This window comes from Carlito syrichta, unplaced genomic scaffold (assembly GCF_000164805.1).
Source record: "Carlito syrichta isolate Samal-C Ts95f unplaced genomic scaffold, Tarsius_syrichta-2.0.1 Scaffold304390, whole genome shotgun sequence".
Taxonomy (NCBI): domain Eukaryota; kingdom Metazoa; phylum Chordata; class Mammalia; order Primates; family Tarsiidae; genus Carlito; species Carlito syrichta.
The window spans coordinates 288,289-302,736 of record NW_007248486.1 but is presented as its reverse complement, the minus strand read 5'-3'; the positions used below and the strand labels follow the sequence as shown (position 1 = coordinate 302,736).

Genomic DNA, 14,448 nt, shown 5'->3' with positions numbered 1-14,448 from the left:
TTACAAAACACTCCTCATCAGAAACTTCACAAACTGGAAGATAAGGGGGAATATAGAGAGAAAAACAACAACAAAAAACACCTGTTAGCCTATAATTTCATACCTGCAAAGATACCCCTCTGCCTCAAAAATGAAGGCAGAATGAAGACTTCTTAAGACAAATACTGAGAAAACTCATTAGTAACAGACCAGCAGTACAAGAAATACTGAAGAAAGTTCTTCAAACTGAGAGAACATTATACCATACTGAAATCTGGATCTATATTAAAAAAAAAAAAAAGATTTCCAGAAGCACTTAACATTTTAATTTTAATTTTTAATTGCTCTAAACGATTATTGACTCCCTAAGGCAACAAAGTGTGGCTTTATAGAATGTGCAAAAGAAAAATGTCAGACAGCAACTGCACAAAAGTTTAGAAGAAGGAACTGGGAGTATACAATTGTGTAAGTAAAGTAGCACACATTAGTTGAAGACAGACTGTGATTCACTATAAATGTATATTGTAAATCCTATGATAATCCTAAAAATAATTCTAAAAAGAGGTATAGGTTGTTCCAATCTGAAAATCTGAAATACTTCAAAATTTAAAATTTTTTGAGTGCTGACATAACACTGAAAGGATATGCTCACTGGAATGTTTCAAATTTGGGGTGCTTGAGTTAGGGTTACGCAACAGGTAAGTATAATGCAAATATTTCAAAACCTAAAAAAATTCCAGAGTTGGAAACACTTCTTTCTAGTCTAATACATTTTGAATAAGGGTTATTCAACCCGTATAAATAAGCTACTAATAGACACAATACAAAATTATTAAAAATTTTACATGAGCAAAATGGCATAACAAGAGAAAAATGAAACAAACACAGAAGACAACTAAAAATAGATTTATATCTGACCATATCAATAATTACATGAAAATATAAATGATATAAACACATCAAATGGCCAGAAATTGCCAGACTGGAGAACAAAGCAACAATAATAAGAATAAAGCTGGAATGGCTATACTAATATAAGGAAATACTAATAAAAAGAAATCTGGAGTGGTGATTTTAAAAGCAAACAAAATAAACATCAAAAGAAGGTATATTAACAGAAAAGAGGGGCAGAAAATAATAAAGAGGCAAGTTCACAAAAAAAAAGACATAAAATTCATGTGTATGCATAAAACAATAGAGTTTCAAAATACAAAAAGCAAAAAGTGGTATAACTGAAAGAGTAAACAAATTTGCAATTACAGGTGGAGACTTCATTCTCATTAATCAATAGAACAACTAGAAAGAAAACTAGTAAGGATATAGAAGACCTCAACAAAACTAGTAATCAACTTAACTGACATTTATAGACTGCTCTACCCAATGACAGCAGAATACACATTCTTTTCAAGGGCAGATAAAACATACACTAAGATGGATTATATTCTGGGCCATGTAACTAACTGCAATCAATTTAAAAGAATTGAAACCAACAAAGTAGTTTTTCAAACCACAACAAAATAAAATGGGTATCAGTAACAAAAATATCTCAGAAAAAGTCCCCAAATATCTTGAAATAAAATAACCCATGGGTCAAAAAAGGAGTCACTTGGAAAAATGGAAAAGGATTTAAATCAAATTTTAAAACAAGACAATATATCAGAACTCACGGGATGCAGCTAAGGTAGGCATTTAGAGGGAAATTTAGTAAATTCTTACACTGGAAGAAAAGAAAGGAATTAAATCAATTATCTAAACTTCTACCTTGAGAAGCTAAAAAAAGAAAAAAGACAAGAAAAGGAGAAAAATCCAAAGCAAGCAAAAGGAAGAGAATAATAAAGATGAAAGCAGAAATCAGTAAAGCTGAAAGGAGACCAGTGAAAAATCAATAAACTCTGAAAAGAACTACAAGAGAAGCAAGGGAAAGCAGAAACGACCAATTGCAGGAATGAAAGAAGGACATGATTACAAATCCTATAACATTAAAATGACAATAAGGGAGTATTATAAACAACTTTATGCTACAAATGAGAACTTAGATGAAGTAGACAAATTCTCCAAGTCACAAATTACCAAAATTCATTCAAGAAGAAAAAGATGACCTGAATATTCCTGTATCTATTAATGACATTGAATTCAAGTTGAAAATCCTTCCAAAACAACACCATCAGGTCTAGACCTCTTGTATCTACCAAACATTGAAAGGAAAAGATATAAATTCTTCACAAACATTTTGAGGAAATAGAAGAAAATAAAGAGAGAACACTTCCCAACTCATTTTATGACACCAGCATTATCTTGTTACCAAAATGAGAATATACTTACATGAAGAAAGGCAACAGACCAATATTCCTCATGAACACAGATGCAAAATTCCACAACAAATACTAGCAAGTAGAATATATAAAAATAATAATATATTAAAATAATAATACATCACATTCAAATGAGTTTATCTCAGGAAGGCAACATTATTCTAACATTTGAAATAAATACAATTCACCATATTAATAAATACAAACAATTCAATTATCTTAGTAGATACAAGAAAGGCATTTGAGAACAGTCAACATCCATTTATGATGAAAAACTTGCAGCAAACTTTGGATAGAAGGTATTTTCCTCAACTTCACAAAGGCATCTACAAAAAGCTACAGTTAATAAAACACTAAATGTTTTCCCCTAAGATCAAGAAAAAGGCAAGAATGTCTGCCCAAAATATTCAGATTCAACCCCAGAACGGGAAAAATATTTGCTGTGTATCTGACAGAGGTCTAACATCCAGGATCTGCAAGGTACTCAAACGAGTGGAAAGGAATAAAACAATCCTATCAAAAAGTGGACAAAGGACATGAACACACACTTCTGAAAAGAAAATATACAATATTTCTATTCAATAGCTTTCTGGAGGGCCAGACAATAAGGAAACCAACAAAAATCAGATTGGAAAAGAAGAAATAACTGCCTCCATTTGTAAACAACATAATTATGCATAAAGAACCTATGAAAAAAGTACCAGAACTAATAAGTGAGTTTATAAAAGTGTTAGGGTTCAATGATAGTGTACAGTGTTAATATAAATAAGTTGCATATATATTACTAATGAACAAGGAGAAACTTAAAATCAAACAAAATTTTCAGCAACATTTTAAGTCTAACTAAACATAGGCAGTATCTGTGAACTGAAAAACAAAAATCACTGATGAAATAAAAGACAGAGATATGCCATGTCCATGAACCAGAAGACTAAAGTTAAGATGTCACATTAAGGTGATACTTTCTATCAAAAGCCCTGCAGATATTCTTTAAAAGAATGAACAAGATGACTCTACAATTTACATGAAAAAGCAAAAGAACTAGAACAGCTAAAGCGATTTTGAAAAAGCAAAGTGGGAGGATTCATGCTACCTAATTTAGAAACTAGCTATACAGCTATGGTAGTAATCAAGAACAAGCGGTATTGGTGAGATAACAGAGATAAAGATCAATGGACTAGAATAAAGAATTCAAGCCGGGCTCCGTGGCTCAGCCTGTAATCCTGCGCTTTAGGAGGCTGGGGTGAGTGGATTGCCTGAGCCCGCGGGTTCGAGACCCGCCTGAGCAACGTGGTAAGACCTCATCTCTACAATAAAAAAAAAAAAAAAAAAAAAAATTAGCCAGGCGTGGTAGCGCGCGCCTGTAGTTCCAGCCACTTGGAAGGCTGAGGCAGAAGGATTGTGGGAGCCCAGCAGTTTGAGGCTGTGGTGGCTGGGAGCATGCCACTGCACTCCAGTCTGCGCAGTGGAGTGAGACTCCAACTCAAAAAAAAAAAATTCAGAAATGGGCCCACTCACATATAGTCAATTGATTTTTGACAAAGGTGCAAAGTCAGTTCAGTGAAGAAAGGATAGTCTTTTGAACAGTGTTGGAATAACTGGACATCCATATTTATAAATGAACCTAAACACATATCTTCTTCCACATATATTATTCAAAATGGATAATACATTTAAAAATGTGGTACATATACATAATAGAATATTATGCAGCCATAAAGAGGGACAAACATATGGACTTCACAGCAACTTGAATGGATTTAGAGTCTATCATATTCAGTGATGTATCACAGATACAAAGAACAGAATACCACATGTTCTCACTCATAAGTGGACCTTGAATTATCATACTATAAGAAAGGAACTGGCAGTAGTGGGAAAATTCCAGAGGAGGGGAGGTGGGATTGGCAGTTGAGGGAAACTGCCAGGGAAGGGGGGACACACCTCATCAACAAGGGTACCTGCATAATGAACATTTGTATACCTAACCCTGGACTGTACCCCACATTTTTAAAATAAAAAATTAAAAAAAAATTTTTAATAGATCATATACCTACCTACCTATATGCAAAACATAAACTTATAGAACTAGAAGAAAACATAGAAGAAAATTTTTCTGGCCTTGGATTAGGCAAAAATTTCTTAGGCATAACATCAAAGCATAATACACAAAAGAGAAATTTATAATTTTAAAACTTCTGCTTAAGCACAAACTGAGTAAAAAACTTTGTAAATCAAATACTTGATAAAGGACTTGTATCAAGAATATAGAGTCTGGGTACAGTAGCTCATTCCTGTAACCCCAGCACTTTGGAAGGCTGAGGCAGGAGGATCACTTGAGGCCAAGAGCTCCAGACCAGCCTGGGCAACATAGTGACACCCTGTCTCTACACTAATTAGCAGGGCTTGGTGGCACATGCCTGTAGTCTCACCTACTGGGAAGGCTGAAGCAAGACGATCGCTTGAGGTCAAGGCTGCAGTGAACTATGATCATGCCACGGCACTCCAGCCTGGGCAATAAAGCAAGATCCTGAACTCTTAATAAACAACAAAAAAAGAATATACAAAGCACCGGCAAAACTCAGTAATAAGAAAACAAATAATACAATAAAAAATGGGCAAAGTGTTTGAACGATCTTTACCAAAGATACGATAATGAAAATTAAGGGGCCGGGTGCAGTGGCTCGTGCCTATAATCCCAGCACTTTGGGAGGCCGAGGTGAAGGACTGCCTGAGCCCACAGGTTCAAGACCAGCCTGGGCAACCTGGCGAGACCTCATCTCCATAATAAATCAGGAAAAATTAGCTGAACGTAATAACACATGCCTGTAGTTCCAACTACTTGGGAGGCTGAGGTGAAAGGATCACCGGGGTCCAGCAGGTCAAGGCTATGGTGGCCGTGAGTGTGCAAATGCACTCCAGCCTGGGCAACAGAGTGAGACTCTGACTCAAAAAAGTAAAAGGAAGAAAATTAAGCACATGAAAAGCATGTGTTTAGGAAAATGCAAATTAAAAGGTACAATGAGATATTACTACACCTGATGGCTAAAATTAAAGACAGACTACTACAAGTGTTGATGAAGTGGGGCAGAAACTCATACACTGGTGGTGGCAATGTAAAACTGTAAAGCCACTTTGGGAGAGTTTGACAGTTTGAGGCGGAAGGATCGCCAGAGCCCAGCAGGTTGAGGGTGCGGTGGCCGCGAGCGGTCACTGCACTCCAGTCTGGGTGACGGAGTGAGACTCCAACTCAAAAAAAAAAAAAAAAAAAAGGTAAACAAAATGTTTGATACGATGTATATTCCAATTACCCTGATTTGTTCATTACACATGGTATGTGTACCAAAATACCACACGTACCCCCAAAATATGTACAACTATGATAAATACAAAAATACAATGAAAGTTAAATACATACTTACATATGATCCAGCTATTCCATTCCAAGCTATTTATCCAACACAAAAATATATAGTATAGAAATATATACATATGTAATAGAATATATATACAAAATAAATATATATAAAGTATGTATGGAATATATCTAGACTATATATATATATCACCATACAAAGACTTGTATACAAATAAGTGTTCATAATGTTTATTTGTAGTAGCCAAAAGCTTGAAAACAACCCAAATCCCCATCAACAGGTGAACAGTCTTTAAAATTGTAATAGAGCCATACAATTGCAATACTACTCAGCAGTGAGGAACAGAGAAATTTCTTTCTGCAAGAAGTTAGGGGAAAAGAAGAGTATATACTATATGGTTTCATTTGTTAGAATTCTAGAAAATGCAAACTAATCTATAGTGACAGAGATCAGTGGTCACTTGGGGATGAGAGAGAAGCAGGATAAAAAGATTAAAAGAGGACATGAAGTGTCTGTAGAGATGATGAATAAGTCTGTTATTGATCGTAATGAAAGTTTTAAAGATGCATACAGGCCAGGTGTGGTGGCTCACACCTGTAACCCCAGCATTTTGGGAGGCAGAGATGAGAGAATTGCCTGAGCCCAGGGGTTCAAGACCAGCCTGGGCAACTGGGTGAGATGTGTCTCCACAGTAAATTAAAAAACTAGCCGGGTGTGGTAGTACATGCCTGTAGTTCCAGCTACTTGGAAAGCTGAGTCTGAAGGATTGCCTAAGCCCAGAAGGTTAAGGCTATACTCCAGCCTGGGCAACAGAGTAAGACTCTAAATAAATAAATAAATAAATAAAATTTAAAAAATGCACACGTCAAAACTTTAAAAATGGAATACTTTATATATGTACAGTTTATTGTATGCCAATTATAACTCAACACTTAGAAAAGTTAAAGAGAAAACATATGGGTCTAAATTGCTAAAAGGCTTAGCAACTTATAATTTTCACATGGGTGGTTACCCTAAAATCTGCATATTTTTAAAGAAACCTGATTTTGTGGAGTAACTTCCAAGCTTTCTAAAAAGGGTCCCTTCCACAAGTGGATTGCAAAAATACAGTTTGACAAGCAGCTATATTCAGTTACGTCACAAGTGCTAGCTAGGCTTAAGCTTCAAATATGGCTTTATTCTTTCAACATTTGAGTTAATTTTCAGAACTGATTTTTTAGTCATCAAACAGAAAGAAAGGTTTGAAAATTAACAACACCAACAAGGTCAGAAATGCAATCAAGAAAGTAAAAAATACAAAATATGCCCCTTTACTCATTTACTACAGAAAAAGCCTGTGTAGAAATGGGACAACAGGGATATTTACTTACACAGCTACACTACATCAGAAAAATTTAATATTGAAACATAACACTATGTAACCCACAGACCTTATTTAATCAATTGTCCCGAGTTTTGTGTCCCAGAACACAGTCAAGGATTACACATTCCATTTCAACTCTTTAATCTGATGACTACATTTGTTTTTAATTATCTTGAAATATTCAAGACTATTTTGTAGACTGTCTCTCGAGTTTGCCTGAGATTTCCACATGATTAAATTATGCATTTTTTTTTTTTAGCATGAGGACTCTGTGAGTGATGTGACCTTGATGCATCATGTAAGGAAATGTGGTATGTTTGTACCATTATAGGTGAGGTTAACTTGGATCATGTGATTAGGGTAGGTATATGCTGGGTTTTTCTTAACGTCTTTCAATGTCCATAGCTAAAAATTTACCTTTTCCCATTTGATGTCTGCATAGTGTCCCACCAAATTGGTAAACCACAAAATACTTTGGCAATCCAGCTGATTATTTCTATGTTTGCTATTAAAACAATGATACATTGAGCATCCTTTTATATATATCTGGGGCACATATTTACTTTTGAAGATCAAAGATTCATCTCCAGAGATTTGTTCCTTAATTTTAGCCCTATATGCCATAATAATCATATTATGAGTTCTTAGCTACAGGAACTTTTTAGTCAGTAATTTTAATCAATTTTCATGGCTTTACAGCTTTAGTAAAGTCACTGTAAGTATAAAAGTTAAAGGAAAAAGAATCCAAAACCCTCCCTGACCAAAAACAGAACACTAATTGGCATATGGCAAATATCCTTTCACACATTATCTTCAGGCATACATTCACATTGAAAGATGATCATTTATATTAATTGGATCTTACCAAGAGGGGCATATATCTTTATTCCTCCTCTAAATACGGGTTCTATTCCTGTTACTACGGTTCTATGTCATCATTTTGATGAATTTTTTAGAAAGATTCTGAGTCTGAAGAAATTCTCTTCCACTTTCAATATCTCATTGGGCTTATCACCAGTATAGACTCCAAAAACTTGAAGATGTACATTGAGACAAAAGTCAATAATACACTCATTTCTAGAGTTTTTTGCCACTATGGACTTTCTGATGATATGTAAGACGTGAACGGTGACGGAAGTCTTTATCACATATGTCACATTTGTATGGTTTTTCTCCAGTGTGGACTCTCTGGTGGGCTTGAAGACGTGTACTCTGACTGAAGCTTTTACCACATTCTTCACATTTAAAGAGTTTTTCCCTGGTGTGAACACCCAGATGGACTCGAAGATTTGAGGGGAGACTGAAGGCCTTACCACACTCCTCACATATGTGGGGCTTCTCTCCTGTGTGGACCCTCTGATGATGGCGAAGATTCAAGCTCCTACCAAAGCCTTTCCCACACTCCTCACATTTGTAAGGTTTTTCTCCAGTGTGGCCTCTCTGATGGTATATAAACTGTGAACTGTATCTAAAGCCCTTTCCACACACTTCACATTTGTATGGCTTTTCCCCAGTGTGGACTCTCTGATGGGACTGAAGACCAGAGGACTGACTGAAGCCCTTACCACATACACCACATTTGTATGGTTTCTCTCCAGTATGGACCCTCTGATGTACCCGAAAATCTATGGCCTGACTGAAGCTCTTATCACACTCCTCACATTTATAGGGTTTCTCTCCTGAGTGAACTCTCTGATGGGCATGAAGATTTGATCTCCAACTGAAGCCCTTCCCACACTCCTCACATTTATATGGTTTTTCTCCAGTGTGAATTACTTGGTGTAGTTTAAGATTTGAACTATAACTGAAGTCCTTACCACACACATCACATTTGTATGGTTTCTCTCCAGTGTGGACTCTCTGATGGGTTTGAAGCTTTGAGGACTGACTGAAGCCCTTTCCACACGTTTCACATTTGAATCGTTTCTCCCCAGTGTGGACATTCTGATGGACTTGAAGATTTGAAGCCTGACTGAAGCCCTTCCCACACTCCTTACATTTATAGGGTTTCTCTCCTGTGTGAACTCTGAAATGGATATGAAGATCTGTATTCCGTGTAAAGCCTTTCCCACACGCCTCACATTTGTATGGCTTCTCTCCAGTGTGGACTCTCCGATGGCATATTAACGGTGAATTGTGACTGAAGCCCTTACCACACACATCACATTTGTATGGTTTCTCCCCAGTGTGGACTCTCTGATGTATGTGAAAATGTGCAGCCTGAGTGAAGCCCTTACCACATTCCTCACATTTATAAGGTTTCTCACCCCTATGGACCCTCTGATGAACACGGAGATTAACACTCCAACCGAAGCCCTTACCACACTCTTCACATTTGTATGGTTTTTCTTCAGTGTGAACTCTCTGATGGCATTGAAAATTTGAACTTTGACTAAAGCATTTTCCACATTCCTTGCATTTGTAAGGTTTTTCTCCAGTATGAGTCCTGTAATGAATGATAAGACCTGTGCTGCTACTGAATCCCTTGCCACAACTATCACATCTATAGGACTTCTCTCCTGTATGATTAGACTGATAAGAATGAAAAGAGCTCTTATTGAAGCAATCACCAGATTCATGACATCTATCGAGTTCTTCTCCTTGGTGAATTCTCTGATGAGTTTGCAGATGTGAGCTTTGATTGAAGCATTTTTCTCCTATGTGAACATTCTGATGGAGGGGACGTACTAAGCTATAACTGAAGCCCTTTCCACCCTCACCACATGGATGGAGTTTCTCTCCTAAGAGTAACTGCTGTTTGAAATCATCACTAATGCTTTTGCCACACTCGTTACATTTGTAGGGTTTCTGTTTTGTGTCAGTTTTAATATGCTCACTCAATGGTGATTTCTTCATGAAGTCTTCACAAATATGCAAGGTATTTTTCATGTCAATTTGTTGACCTCTACTACTCTGATTCTGTGACTCACTCAGATATGTATTCCTGCAAGAATCCCGGGCTCTTAAAATCGAAAACTCTTGATTTTTATTATAAATAGAGCTATCTCCTTTATGATTCATTATATTGTTCTCCTTTTCAGAAACCTCAGCAGAGTCACCTTGCAGGAATTGAGAACTCTTTCTCTGAAGACACCTGGTTAATTCACTTGCAACCTGTTTCCAGATTTGCCAGCAGGATAGCTCTTCATGTGAAAAGTATTTGAATGCAAATTTTCGAAGGGTCTCCATCTCATGTTGATTCTTGTTTCCTATATTAAAAAAAAAAAATTCAGAAATAAGAACAAGTAAATGCTTTGTTCAGAAATATCAGAAATCCACACTTAGGCCGTGGGAGAGGGGCTTACTAAACCAGGGGAAGGTTCACTTTATCCTTACAATATCATTTATCCTTTTATCATGTTTTTCATGCAGGTATAAGCAAAGCGTGAGGTCAACAGACTCTAACCTACTAAGTGTAAATGACAATCCACATTCCAACCTACAAGAACATCAGTGAAAAACTCACTTACCTCTTCCTCAGTAGGCTTATGACAAGTGGGATTCTAACACCTAACTAGGTTAGAAAAGTATACTATAGACATAAGGTAGTATTTTAGGACCTGATAGAAATTATCTTCTAAGAGTAAATTTGAAGAAGTAGTTGGATTAACAACGTGCATTATTCTAAAACCTGGTAAAAATCCAGATCTCTGCGCAAGAAGTGGAAAAGGGAAAGCTAATATTGTACAACTAAGAAAGAACTTAGGAAAGAAAAGAAATAGAGCATAGTGCAGACTCTTAAAGCCAACTGAAGAGGAAGAGAGGGAAAGAGGTATTAACATATGCAGCTTGGAAAGGAGGGAGGCTAGCTTGTTCTCTCCCTCCTTCGGATCTCTGCTAAAATGTTACTCTATTGATAATGCCTCCCATAACAGTGGATATAAAAATAATTCACCTTACTCCCATATACCTGATTCTTCCAATTTTCCTTACCCTGCTTGATTTTTCCCCCACATAGTATTATTTTTATTTTTATTTTGAGTTGGAGCCTCACTCTGTCACCCAGGTTGGAGTGCAGTGGCACACTCACAGCCATCCCAGCGTCAACTTGCTGGGCTCAGGCGATCCTTCCGCCTCAGCCTTCCAAGTAGCCGGAACTAACAAGCGCGCACTACCACGCCTGGCTAATTTTTGATGTATTGTAGACATGAGGTCTCACAAAGTTTCCTGGGTTGGCTCGAACCTGTGAGCTCAGGCAATCCACTTGCCTCGGCCTCCCAAAATGCTGAGATTACAGGCTGAGCCACCATGCCCAGCCCAATCTTATTTTTTATTTACTGTATATTTCCCAATTATTTTTGGTCTTTTTAGACCCACTAGAATATAGTGGTCATGAAAAACATACACTTTGTTTTCTTCACTGCTTTATCCCCACTGTAACATGATTTTTCAAATTATTGAGATGCGTTAGTGCACCATGAAACCAAGTCTGTAACTTGTAATAAGAGAAAGAAAAGAAAAAAGAAACAATAAAAACATGGTAAGGGTATTACAAGCAGTAAAAGTACCACGATATGAAATACTTGTTTCAGTTGTAAACATACACATAAATAGGCACATATTTATGATCAATCAAAATGTAAAATATACTTATTGAGGGTCATGGTCAAAAATGTATAAAAGATCTTGGCTTAACATGTTTGGGGGAGGGTTACCAAGTCTTTAATCAAATAATTAATTTGCTTACATGGAAAGTTACTTTTTAATAATACAAACTTTGAAAAAATGTCAACAGATACGTACATATTTCTGGATATGGAAGGCTGAATAATGACCCTCAAACATGCACATGTCCTGAACCCTGGGAACCTGTGAATATGTTAATGCATATGGCAAAAGTGACTTCACAGATGTGATTAGATTATGTCTTGGCCAGGCATGTTGGCTCATGTCTATAATCCCAGCACTTTGGGAGGCTGAGGCAGGAGAACTGCTTGAGGCCAGGAGTTCAAGACCAGCCTAGGTAACTCAGTGAGAACGTCTCTATTAAAAAAAAAAAAAAAAAAAATTAAGTCTCTTGAGATGAGAAATATTATCCTGGATGTTATCCAGATTAGCCCAAAGTACTAACAAGAGTCCTTATAAAAGGAAGACAAGAGATTTCGCCCTATGCATCTCTCCTTTTTGCTGGTTCCAATTTGTATTCATTCTGTTATAATAAAACTGTAATTTTAAGGACAGCACCCTTCTGAGTTCTGTGAATTATTCTAACAAATTATCATGGGAATCCTCAAATTTGTAGACAATTGGCCAAAAGTGAACCCAAATTATCTAGGAGTCCTTAAATTTACAGCCAGTGTTGAGGGCAGCTTGTGGAGGACTATGCCTTTAATTTGTAAAGTCTGGCCTAACTTCAGGTGTTTGGTGTCAGAAATCATTGCAACATATAAAGAGTTTCTCACATTGCCTGTGCTATCAGCTAAGAAGAATATATTAGGATGTAAATTACACTGGAAAAGTGATTGAGAAATCCGTAATTTTCTTTTCCTAATCAGGACTCTCTTCATCTCCACGGGTATGTCTTTGGACTTCTGGAAATGTCCAATTCAAAACTGCTACTCAACTACTATCTGTAGGTTATATTGTTTAGGTATTAGAGGAAAGAGAATGTGGTAAAGAGGGAAGGTGGCTATATGGATGAGGTAGTTTTCACCAATGATGTGACAACTTGAAAGTGCTACAAGAAAACTGGTAAGTTGTGATGCCTGTCATATTGGCACTGATTAGTTCTGGACAGTGTAGTTATACATTCTGATAACTGTGAATAGCTTTTATCTTCTAAGGTTAGTAGGTTTGAATCTTTACATAGTCAAATTGTCTAAGAAATTAGGATTATGTTAGACATTCACTGGAAAGACACTGTTCCAAAATAATCCATAAATCATACTCGTGTTCTAAACCTATGTTCTACATCTAGGAGTAATAGGGATGTGAGGTCCACTTGTCTCTGTTCTCTATAAGCTTTTGGTTAAGAATCCTATCAGGCTGAGTTTGCAGCCTATAATCCCAGTGCTTTAGGAGGCTGAGGTAGGAGGATCACTTAAAACTAGAAGTTTGAGACCAGATTAGGCAACACAGCAAAACCTCATCTCTAAAGAAAAAATAAACATGTAGCCAGGTGCACTGGTGCACACTAGTAGTCCTAGCTACTTGGGAGGCCGAGGCAGAAGTATTGCTTGAGCCTAGGAATTTGAGGCTGCAGTAAGCTATCAATGAGTCACTGACTCTGTCTCTCTCTCTCTCTTTTTTTTTTTTTGAGTTAGAGTCTCATTCCATTGCCCAGGCTGGAGTGCAGTGCCATGCTCACAACTACTCCAGTGTCGACCTGCTGGGCTCAGGCAATCCTGCTTCTGCCTTCCAAGTAGCCAGAACTACAGGCATGCTCTACCACACCCAACTAATTTTTTGATTTATTGTAGAGGTGAGGTCTCATCAAGTTGCCCAAGCTGTTCTCAAACCCATGGGCTCAGGGTAATCTCCTCACCTCGGCCTCCCAAAGTGCTGGGAATACAGGTTTAAGCTATCGTGCCTGGCCAACTCCATCTCTTAAGGAAGAAAAAAAAAAGAATCCTTACATAAACAAGCCCTTTAATTTGTGCTCCTCTGACTTATAAAGAAAATTTTAAAATGTTATTTGTACATGGAGCATGGTCGCAAAATCCTGAAACAAGTTGAAGTTGAAAAGATTTTTTTTAAAAAGTCTTTGAGAAAGGAAAGAGTGGCAGAAAATGCTACAAGATTTGTTAAAGAGAAATTTTGTCTATTCAGAAATGACATGACAAAATGATATTACGATAATTCCTGATGTTAAATCTACATATGAAAATGAGACCCAGTAAAAGGAAGCAAATATCTAACATTCCTGAACACACCAAACATGTAGCATGTAGACCTAAAAGGGGAGATGGACAAAAGATGGATGAGTTGGGCATGGTGGCTCAAGCTTATAATCCCAGCACTTTGGGAGGCTGAGGTGAGAGGATTGCCGGAGCCCAGGGTTTTGAGACCAGCCTGGGCAACTTGGTGAGACCTCGTCTCTACAATATATTAAAAAATGAGCCAGGTGTGATAGCATGCATCTGTAGTTCTGGCTACTTAGAAGGCTGAGGTGGAAGGATCGCTTGAGATTGGCAGGTCAACACTGGGGTGGCTGTGAGTATGCCACCACACTCCAGCCTGGGCAACGGAGTAAGACTCCAACTCAAAAAAAAAAAAGAAGATGGATGGATGAATGATATCTATCAACTACTCACAAAATTCCTGGCCTAGTCTATCATGGTAACAGATAAGCTTCTCTCTTTTGTTTCTCGGGTTGGGGAAGAGTATATAAATTTCCATCCTCTAGAAATCTCTAATTTTTTCTTTCTTTCTTTCTTTTTTTTTTTTGAGTTGGAATCTCACTCTGTCACCCAGACTG

General features: G+C 37.1%; 1 protein-coding gene across 4 annotated transcripts in view; it reads right to left on the bottom strand.

Annotated features, from left to right (window-relative positions):
- Positions 1-7,408: 7,408 nt before the first annotated feature.
- The window catches only part of ZNF227 (zinc finger protein 227), a 17,581-nt gene continuing 10,541 nt past the window's right edge, over positions 7,409-14,448 (bottom strand). For all 4 annotated transcript variants that reach the window (XM_021713277.1, XM_021713275.1, XM_021713276.1 and 1 more), the window contains one exon: positions 7,409-10,240. In XM_021713277.1, the coding sequence (XP_021568952.1) occupies positions 8,109-10,240 (2,132 nt within the window). In that variant the 3' untranslated portion in view covers positions 7,409-8,108. The remainder of the gene's footprint in view (positions 10,241-14,448) is intronic.